The 10,646-nt window shown below is 42.2% G+C and overlaps 1 protein-coding gene across 1 annotated transcript; it reads right to left on the bottom strand.

Moving 5' to 3' along the window:
* Positions 1–584: 584 nt before the first annotated feature.
* LOC127191138 (SLAM family member 5-like) lies at positions 585–9,403 on the bottom strand. The gene is made up of 8 exons (XM_051148358.1): positions 9,377–9,403; positions 8,917–8,944; positions 8,505–8,840; positions 7,035–7,286; positions 6,552–6,684; positions 2,172–2,268; positions 1,181–1,243; positions 585–590 (listed from the first exon to the last, which is right to left on the bottom strand). Exons 1-8 carry the CDS (start codon positions 9,401–9,403, stop codon positions 585–587), a joined length of 942 nt encoding a protein of 313 aa, XP_051004315.1.
* Between the last annotated feature and the right edge of the window lie 1,243 nt (positions 9,404–10,646).

Below are 10,646 nucleotides of genomic sequence, written 5' to 3'. Positions count from 1 at the left end.
GTTCTTGAGCTTAGGAATGAATAGGGGTTGACATGTTGCCTACACTTGGCTGGCCACGCTGTGCATTCAAGCAAGGAGTTAGATACACCCTAAGGGCGCCTTTCCTAAGTTGCTTAAGGAACTATAGAGACTGGGAGGCCTTGCATCAGGGTTCCTTACACTTGCTGAGCCTGCACAAAACATCTAGTTGGTATGCCATGGTGTTTTAGAAGTGTTCACAATAATGACTGATTTCTTCGTACAGCTGTTGGACAGTGATGTTCCATCTTGATATGAAAATATTCCAGCCATCTCCAGTTTTTTATGGACATAAGTTTCTTTGGTGATTGAATGCAGTGTGACCACAAAAATTTTTTTTATATGCTCTGTGGTATGAAAAAGATTGTGGGCACCATATCAGGAAATCTATCTTACCCACATAGGAAGGATTTGATAAATAAGGCCAAGTGTTCACAAAATATCAGGGCATGTATCCTCACAGTGGTTGTTACTTAGTTTCCAAAGGGAGAATGCTGCCTGCTCCATTGGACGACAGGTTCATTACTCAAAAAGCTGGAAGGTCTGTCACACTTCATGTTGGTTTTCTACATCTGTGTAGGAGAAGGAAATATGAAAAAATTGTTAGCTGAAAGGTGTGACTGGGGAACTCCAGTCCCCTGAAGTACCAGGAGAGTTAAGAAAGCAGCCTAGGGTGATATCTTAGCTTTCCCCTGTGCTTGGGGACATGGGGTAGAAAGGCTGTTTGTTTTGGTGAATCATTTTTCTCTGCTCCAGCCACCCCATTTGGGAGCCCCAGGGAACTTCTTAGCTGAGAAGAAATAAGTAGAAAGGAATAGGGGTATTTGAAAGGAATAGGGGTATTTGAAAGGAATAGGGGTATTTGAAAGTGGTTTTGATTATTAGGCCTCAAACAGTATCCAGGATGCATTATTTGTTCCTAGGTCAGCCTTAGTTCTTTCTGTTCCTCAGCAACTCCATTTTTGCCTTAACATAGAGGCCAATAACTGCTGGGGTCTAGTCACTATTAAAGCCTCCCATGATCTAGTATTTAGAATGCTGTGAACAACTTTCCCTTTGCCTCAAGGAGACTCAGGCTTTCAGTTAAATACTGATGGATGGGATGGAGCAGGAGGGTAGAACGCATGGGAAAAAAAAGATTAAAAAGCCACCCAGGATTTACCTTCTCAGGAAGCTGCACCGTGGAATAAATGGGATTCACCATTTCTTCCGTACGTGAATTCCCCTGGAAAAGAGATACTTTCTCCTCAGCGAGAGTTCAGAAGACAAGACAAGGAAGAGGCTCTCTTCCTAATTCCCGTCTCTCCACCACCCATTCTGGATCCCCTTTCACCATGGAGTCTCTTTTTCTGTCATCAGGTCTTGTTCCATCCAACTCTGGATCAGGTTACGATAGCCATAAGGACAAGTGGGTGGCAGTTGAGCATACATAGCCTTGTAGCAGAAGGCCCCCAGGAGCTAAGAGGACGGTTCTGTGTAGTTTAGACTGAGTCTTGCTGTGCTGGGAGATTAGTTTTCTGTGAGTTATGTGAATCTATAATTGCATCCCCAGTAGTTTTAGTACAGTGTCAGAGTAACTGGAAAAACCTGAGTGTCCCCCTTCACCCCTTGCAGACTCAAGGAAGCAGGCTTGTGTAGGTACAAAAGGTGATCTTTGCTGGGAGCAAGCCATGGGAGGCCGACCAAAGGAAGAAGGTGTGGAACAGAGCGATTAAGGGTCTAAGAAAAGCTGTTCTAGACCAGCTAGTTTAGTTCAAGGTTGTCTGTCTTTCCTTCTGTGTCCTTGGAACAACCTTAGTACCGACTCTGCCTGTTGGTGACCCCATAGCATTCCTCATCTCACAATAAGGATTCTACCATTGCTCGATTCCTCTAGAGAGTGCCTCTTAGACACAATCGCATCTAACCCCTCAGTTAAGCCTTCATGTGAAGCTCAGGGCCTTATGCCATGGAGGCTGTCATGAGGAGACAAGGGACTATGTTGGCTTTTATGCGGAGACCCATGCCATCATTTCCTTTTTGGTTGGTCTCTTCAGGCTCTTGTCTGTAGCTTCTTTCTATGTAACAGCAAACAGAGGGCAACTGTTGCCCAAGATGCCTATTCTGGTGGTGGTACTGGTGGTAGGGTGTATTCATGAGTAGCAGCAACTTACATCGGACTCAGGGATTTCACCATTGATTCTGGACTCTGTGTGATGAGCAGTTCTGGAAACTACAGAATATATTGTATCCTTTGAGACATCACCTGCCACAAATAAACATAGAACCACAGTCTATGAAAGGTAGGTGGGGTTTTAGAGACCACCTAGTGTTATTTTACCTTTCCATGATAAAGAAATAAAGCTCAGAGCTTGAATGCCCCTCCGCCTCCGCACAATGGAGACGGATGCTTGAATCCTCAGATGGCCTTTTCATCCCAAAGATTACTTGTGTGATAAGGCACCTCTTGTTCAAATCTCACATAAAACCCAGTGCAAATTTTTCTTTCTTCCTGGAGTTCAGCTTAGCCCATCTGCTGCAGGGATTCAAATATAGCTCTGGCATCGATCTTGCATGGCTTGTGGACTTTCTGTGTCAGGGTCTTGGTTGTTTAACTTGAGTGATTTTAATTATAGCCAGTGCTTTATTATCCCAATACATACCTGATTATAACCACAAGCATTCATGAAATAGTTAAATATGTATCAAGCTCTTTCTTTGTGCCAGGCTACATAGCAGGAGCCAGAAAAACAAAGAAAGGATACATAAGTTTTTTTTACTTTTAAAAATGTTTGAGCTAGATGAGGCATTAATCTTAATACTTTTTTTTTTTTTTTTTTTTTTTTTTTTTAGTATTAACACAATGTTTTTGGGTGAAGTTGGAAAGAGATAGACAGAACTTTGTGCCTTCTTCTTATAGGACTCCAAAATATGTACAAATAGTGGATCTGATCCAAGATGATCACAGATGTCTCTATTTCAGAGCTAGTCTTGTCTAAGTCTCTGCCCCAGACTTAGTGAGGGAGCCAGACAAAGATTGAGCGCTCTCAATCTTTTTTGTGTGTGCAAAGAAAGAATAGTCTGTCTCCATCTCTTTGTCTTTGCCCTTCTATGCCACTCTGTTTCTGTTTCTTTGGATATCATGCCTGGAGACTATGACATTTCCTTTTTGTGAGTCCTTTTGAGTTATGACGCATGTCACAATCCCTTTTCTCTAGAGTGCCTTCTCGACTTCCTACTCAGGCCTGCCAATTATACACACTAGAGCTCATATTTACCTAGTACTAGGTACCAGGTTGGCTATTGAATGTATGAAATCTACTTAATAATAACATTTATGGATACCTTACAGCTGAGAAAATAGAATCTCACAGTGCTACAGTAATTAGCCAAATAATAGTCAAGATGGAATTTCATCTCTACATGTATTTTGTTATAGCAACGAGGAAAGTAACTAATGCGCCAAGGTAGGACCTGAGGAAAGCAGAAAGTGAACAGGCCCCCTTATAGTTTGTAAGAATGAAAGACCAATTTACTCTCAAAATGTAGTGCAGTTGGCAAAGGCAGCTTGTCTAAGGCGAATCTGCAAATACTGTGAGGACATCCTCTTCCCTCTCCTCTCTCACCAGTCTTCTCCATGCAAGCATTGCTGCTCTCCAGAGCAGGTGGGAGCAGAGTGAGTGGTCGGTGGTTGTTTTGTCTATACTTTCTGGCTCCTGGCAATATTTCCTGATCCAAGAGGCCCATAGGTTACTCAGTTTCCCCTGGACAGTGGCCCCTTTCCCTTAACACCAATCCACAGCAAGTTTGAGACTGTAAGATTTTTCCCTTCCATGTTGGTTTGGCTTCACCAGCTGGATAGGTTTGCCTCTTGAGTGAACTTAGATTCAACCTCTGTATATAGGGAGAATCTCTATTCTCTTATATTTTTTGGATGTAGCCTCAGCCTTTAATGGCTGAACCATCATCTATCTCTCCAGCCTGAGAGTTTGTCATCTCAAGAGACACCTTAACTTAAAAGCACTTCTCCATTGTACCAGTGCAGTGTGACCAGGTCTTGCTTTTGACAAAAGAGTTCTGTTGCTTCCACAGGTGGTGCATTCTGGGTAACCATTTCACCTCTGGTAGTCCCTGCATGATGGGCCCTGGCTGATTATTTTCTCGGACTTAGCTCTGGGATGTATTCTGAAGAGGTGGCACAAATATGAACCGCAGATTACCAAAGGAAAAATACCCCCGGTTTTTCTTTGCAATAAAACTTGACCCTTACATCCACTCCAAGTTGAAGAACATTCATCACCTCATGGCACACTGAACTATAACTGGGCCTTATTAGTTCTCTTTATGTCATAATTGAGGGAAGAGCACAGATATCTCATCCTTAGGCCTCTATGGCCTCATTACAGTGCCCCAAACTACAAGAAGGATGTTTTACTAGATGTGTTTACTAGATTATCTCACACTAGTCCATCTCCCTTGAACTCAACACTGCTTACCACTCTAGAGGTGGTAGGACCTGGGAGAATGGAGCCTAGAAACGAGGTAGATGAAAGTCTTACGCAGCGGCCAGCTTTACCTAGAGCATCAGACAATTCCTGCTCTGGGGGTTAAGAAGAGCAACCTGAGTAAAGTATCCAATCCCAAGGAGAAGCTGTGTGTGCCAAACCCTTGCTTTTCCATAAAGACATATGAGCAAATAACAATGCCCAGTTGTAGTGGATACTCTGAAGTAAACTCAATCCTATTCCATCCTCCTGGGAGGATGACACAAAACACGTTCCAAGAACAATTCCATGTTTTGAAGAAACTGAGGTCACAAGACTTTTGCCTCGTTTTCTTGGAATTTTCTCCCAAGCACCGAGAATTCTTCTTATGTGCCTCATTCTTGGACCGTGTGCCAACACTCAATCACAGTCGACATCTTTGATGACCCTTCCTTTGTTTCACTCAAGCCCTGCTCACCAGCCAGCCCATCTGGCAGCTCTGCTCTTCCCTCCATTTTAAGTTTGAAGGCCCTCACTTTGAGAACTAGACCAGAGATCCCAGACTCCTTTCTTCAGTTTATGAAACACAGTCCTCCAGGTCTTTAATAACCAGGAGGACACACAGCTAGGTGCACACATGCATACATACATCATACATACATACATCATACATACATCATACATACATCATACATACATCATACACACATACATACACACATCATACATACATACATACATCATACATACATCATACATACATACATCACACATACATACATCACACATACATCATACATACATACATACATCATACATACATACATACACCATACATACATACATACATCATACATACATCATACATACATACATCATACATACATACATCATACATACATACATCACACATACATCATACATACATACATCATACATACATACATCATACATACATACATAATACATACATACATCATACATCCATCATACATACATACATACATACATACATACATACATACATATATACATACTATATCATGCGTACATTACATAGATAGAGTGAGCCAGCCTCTGAGGGCTGATTTTCCCAGTTATTATCTGTCCTGGGACAGAACACTAACATAGCTCCCATTCTTTCTGACCTTTGTTTATTTAGCCTTCTTGTATAATTCATATCCTTCTTATTAGAAGCCATTAAATTCTGCAAGGGATTGTTTCAGGAGTATCAACCGTTACCATCAGTGTTGGTGCCTGTCTCCAACATGAGGACCTCTATGGTTGTACAACCCTATGGCAGATCAGAAACCCCAACCAGTGTCCCTCATCACCCATCAGCTCCAAAGCAGCTCTAGGAGAGAGAGAGAGAGAGAGAGAGAGAGAGAGAGAGAGAGGGAATATTTCCTCCCTTGTCAGGGATTGAGTTTGTAGATTTATAAAGTGAGGGGCAGAGACAGAGCAGGAGAGATGGCTCAGCTGTTCAAACCATCCTGATCTCACAGAGAACTTCAGTACCTTCATTGGGTGGCAGAAACTCCAACTCCTGAGGATCTAGTGTACTTTTCTGGTTATTTCAGGCATGTAGGTGTGAATATGTGTGTGTGTGTGTGTGTGTGTATGTGTGTGTGTGTAAATAAAGTAAACATTTTAAGAGAAAAATATAGAGACAAAAACGTGGCCTGACCCCAGTGGCTTGTGACATCTTCTTAGCTCAAATGGCTAGTATCAAGAAACACAGCTTATATTGTTAAATTTTCTACTCATCAGGATTGTGAAATGTGCAGGTATGTTGCATAAGATAAGACCAAATAATTTCCCTTAATTGTAGAAAAGAACTCAATTCTTTCGTCGGATTTTCCCCTCTGAGACTGTCTACTGCATCTCTTTCTCTTGTAGCACATTTTCTTTATTACATCTTTTTTGTATTTGTTCTCGACTGGTAAATACTTTTACCCCTGTTCCTTTGCCTCGTCAGTATGGTCCCCAAAGTGATACTCCCTACTCCACTGGGGTAGATAAATGAGGTCACTTCTTGGAAGAAAGAAGACACATTCTCACATTTTATCTTCCAGGGCAATCCTACCTTGCCTTCTCTTGTACAAATGGAACAGAAGAGCCAACACCGCAATGAGAATAAAAAGAGAGAGCACAGCTAGTCCACTTGGCAACACAGCAGGGTGAACATGGGAGCCTCGAGTGTCTGGAAATAGAAATTGTTATGAGTCTTGGCTATCAGGAAACAGGCCTATGACACTGTACAGGTTTGCCCACATTTGGGCCAATGTCAAGATGGCATGCCCTTCAGAGAGGGCCAAAGCCCTTCAATCTGCAGTCTTCATCAGACTCCTCAAGATCCCTGAGAATGCTCAATGCTTCACAGAAGCTTTGGTCATTCCCCCAGAAGGCTGCCTGGGTGAGGACGCACCCACGGCTAGTCTTGGCATGAAGGAGGCACACTCGCATGATGAGTAGTCAAAAGCTAAGGCATGGAGTCTTCAGAGTCTCAGGTGACTTCTGAGACTGTCCAGAGAGATGGGAGGAGCTGGTTACCTGCACAGGATTGCGGGAGAGTGAAAGAGTCAGAATTGTTGCTGACAGGGTTCTGGGCCATACATGTGTAAGTCATCTTTTGATTCTCAGGGGAATGAAAGATTTGAAGGATGTTGCCTTTCTCTCCAGAGGGACTCCAACTGTATACCACGTTCTTCTCTTCGTTCCCCACAGAGCACGTCAGTATGACATTACAAGCGTTGTTCACAGGTGTTGTAAAAATTTGTGTAATTGTTGGTTTTCCAAGCCGACCTATGAGGGGAAAGCATATGAGCCGAGAGTGACTTGAAGCGGGCCTATACAGGCTTGTGGCAATCGATTGTTAACTTCCCAGAAATTTGTGTGATATACGTTAAACACACTAAAAAAGAGGTCACAAAAACAAATAAATCACATTAAAATTATTTTTGATATTTTCGTATAGCCCATGTGCTGGTGGCGAGTCGTACTTATTGTGGCCATGCTTTGTAATGACATATGAATAATACATCCTTTCAACCCTATAGGTCTTAAAATCAACCATAGCAGAAGGTTGCTTTCTTAAAAAAATGGTTTTCCTATACTTATTTATTTTTCTGTCACTCACATTAAGTCTTCAACAAGAGCTTTTATCATGGCTGAGGTTACAATATAATTACATCATTTCCGTTTCCCCTCCAAACCCTTCTATAAAGCCTCCTGTTACAAATTCATGGTCTGTTTTGTCTTCTCACTAACTGGCACATGTATATATGCACACACACTTTTATGCACACCTATTTTTTCATTTTTTCCTTCTGTTGAACACAGATTATTTTCACATACAATCGACCGTGAGTCAGAATGGAGTGGATGTGGAGGTGAGGGGAGGAGGGACAGAGAGGGGCAGACAAGGGGGACCTTATCACGGCAGAAGCTGTTAAACCGCAGATATTTGGAAATGCTGTAGTCATCATGTTGTGAATATAACAGAACCTTATACTGATCCAATGTCTGTTGTATCTGTATCTGTATCTGTATCCGTATCTATATATCCTCAGTAATGGAATTGCTCATATTTAGGAATGGGGCTTGGATCTAGCGTAACAGGAGGGAGGAGGTGAAGGGCACACAGTCCTCCTTTTGTGGTTCTTTGCACTGTCCTCTGCATTCTGCACTGAGTTTGAAGCAGGAAGCCTTTTATAGACCACTTTGCATATGGTTTCTTACTAGTTTGTCATAATAGTACTTGCAAATTGATTGGTATGATTGTTGACATTTTATAAGGAAGGAAAACAAAGATCAAAGGGCAAATTCTGCGGCAAAACAGAAAACAGCTAAAGTCTGTTGAGGCCACAACTAAATTAGACCTCTGTAAGGACTGATGTGCTTACGTCATCCCAAGCATGAAGAGAATTAGGAAGTTCTGTTTTCATGAATATGGGTGTGCTTTATACCACAAATCTCCAAAGCAACAATAAAATCCCAGCCCTCTTACATCCCATCACTTACGGTAGATATGCAGGTGGTAGCGTTTGGTGACGGTAGAATGTTCGTCGTTTATGTTTACTGTGTAAGTTCCTGCATCTTCCATCCTCAGGTGTCTAATGACCAGGTTATAGTGCTGACCCATGACCTCTATTCGTCCTTTATAAAGGAAGTGGGACACAACAACTTCAGGTGCTCCTCCTCCAACTCCGGGTTTTATAAAAGCGATACTTGATTCAGAAGCCCAGGCAATGTTCCTCACTTTCTGTGGTTCTTGAATATTGACATGGAAAGTAACCGACTCTCCAAGAGTTCCATTCACCACCATCGACTCTGTACCTCTTCCTGCAGATTCAGACCCTGAGGATATAAACAGAAAACAGTCACCATCAGACTGTTGAACTGCTTTGTGGTCTTTCTCTTACTTGGGTACCACTGAGGAACTTCCTCAGACACTGCTCATCCTGTGTTGTGGGGATCTTTCTTCTTCCATTCTAGGTTTTGGTTTGTTTGTTTGTTTGTCTTTCTTTGGGGGCTGTTTGAGACAGGTGTGTGTGTGTGTGTGTGTGTGTGTGTGTGTGTGTGTGTGTGTGTAGGCCTGGGAGTCCTGTACTCAGTTTATAGACTAGGCTAACCTCTAACTCATGTAGATCTGCCTGCCTCTGCCTGGTGCTGGGATTAAAGGGATGTTCCACCACCACCTGGCTCATCCTAAGTATGTTTAATGTGCTATGGCAAATAAAGATTAGTTGAAATCCTGCCATGTTGCCTGAAACAAAACAGTCCCTGAATAAATACATGTGTTCATTAGTGAGTCAATGAAGACATGAACTTCATCTGTTTTGTAAGTTGCTTCAAGAAAGTCTATACAACTCAGAATGAATTCCAATACTTACCTCACTCAGTAAATGGTTAAAACCCATTGTATGTCAAATACTCTATGTAGCCTGGGACCATAGATGTGAACTGAAATGATCCCCTGAACTCATCAATTTAGGGGGTAATATCACCAGATGAACACTTTGACTTTATCTTCCAAGGATAAAGGTAAAAATGTAAAGTGTCTTTTTGAAGACCACGGTAAATAAAAAAAAAAAAAAAAAGTAGTGACTGAGTAGGTCCTCAGCTCAGCTACTCCAGAAACTTATCCCAAACTCCTCCACTAATGGGCAGAAGGATGAGAAAAGGGACTCACTTGATATCTTGGACCTAATGAAGGTTTATGGTCTGTCTTCCTTGAAAGTCTTCTAGCCTTCAGAATTCATGCGTCAAAAGAAATGTGTGTTATGCAGCAGATCCCCATTGAGATCTTTAATGATCTTTAAGACTGGCCTTCATGATAGCAGGTTACCAAGAAGAGACTTGATACCCTATGAGCATATACAGGGGGAGGAAATGCCCCTCAGGAACAGTCATAGAGGAGGGGAATAAGGGGAAAATGGGAGGATACAAGGGATGGGATAACCATTGAGATGTAACAAGAATAAATTAATAAGAAATTTAAAAAAAGACTGGCCTTCATGACATATGAGGTATTCAATAATGGATATGACACGGGGACTGACATGTCAGAAAGAGTATTAACAGCAAACACGTGGTTGGGCTGTTTTGATGTGAACTAGCTCTGTGTAAGCCCCAAAGGCCAAGCCATGGTTTCCACATAAACAGGTTCAGGTTAACTGTAAAGTTTCTACAGAGAGTCTGTAGAGAATGCAAGTCATAAAATGAAAGGATTTATTAACCCAGTGGTGTTCCCGGTTGTGTTCACCTCTCTTTTCAGCTCAGTAGCTACTGCAGGATTCCAGGATGCTGAGATGAACCTCTTTCCTTTCAGGTCAACGGAATGAGTGCTCTCAGAGGGAATGTACGGGTGATTTAGTTGGAATGGGCAAGCCAAGTCAACATGTTTCAGGACTCTACAGCAAGGAAGGGTGGGATGGGGGAAAGTCAGGGATATTTATTTACCTACCAATAGGTAGCGTTTATTAAGTACCAACTCCATGTCAGAAGCTATGCTAGGACCACAGGGAGAATAGGACGCCACTGCTACCCCGAGAATCCCATGGAGTACAAAAGCTGACATACTGAGTGCCAAATGGAGAGGACAACAGGAAGAAAACATACAGAGAACATAAAGATATGTTAATGTGGCCTCTGGCAGCCACA

The sequence above is a fragment of the Acomys russatus genome, chromosome 6 (assembly GCF_903995435.1).
Source record: "Acomys russatus chromosome 6, mAcoRus1.1, whole genome shotgun sequence".
Classification (NCBI taxonomy): domain Eukaryota; kingdom Metazoa; phylum Chordata; class Mammalia; order Rodentia; family Muridae; genus Acomys; species Acomys russatus.
The sequence above is the reverse complement of the archived record's forward strand: the minus strand, read 5'-3'. Positions and strand labels throughout refer to the sequence as shown.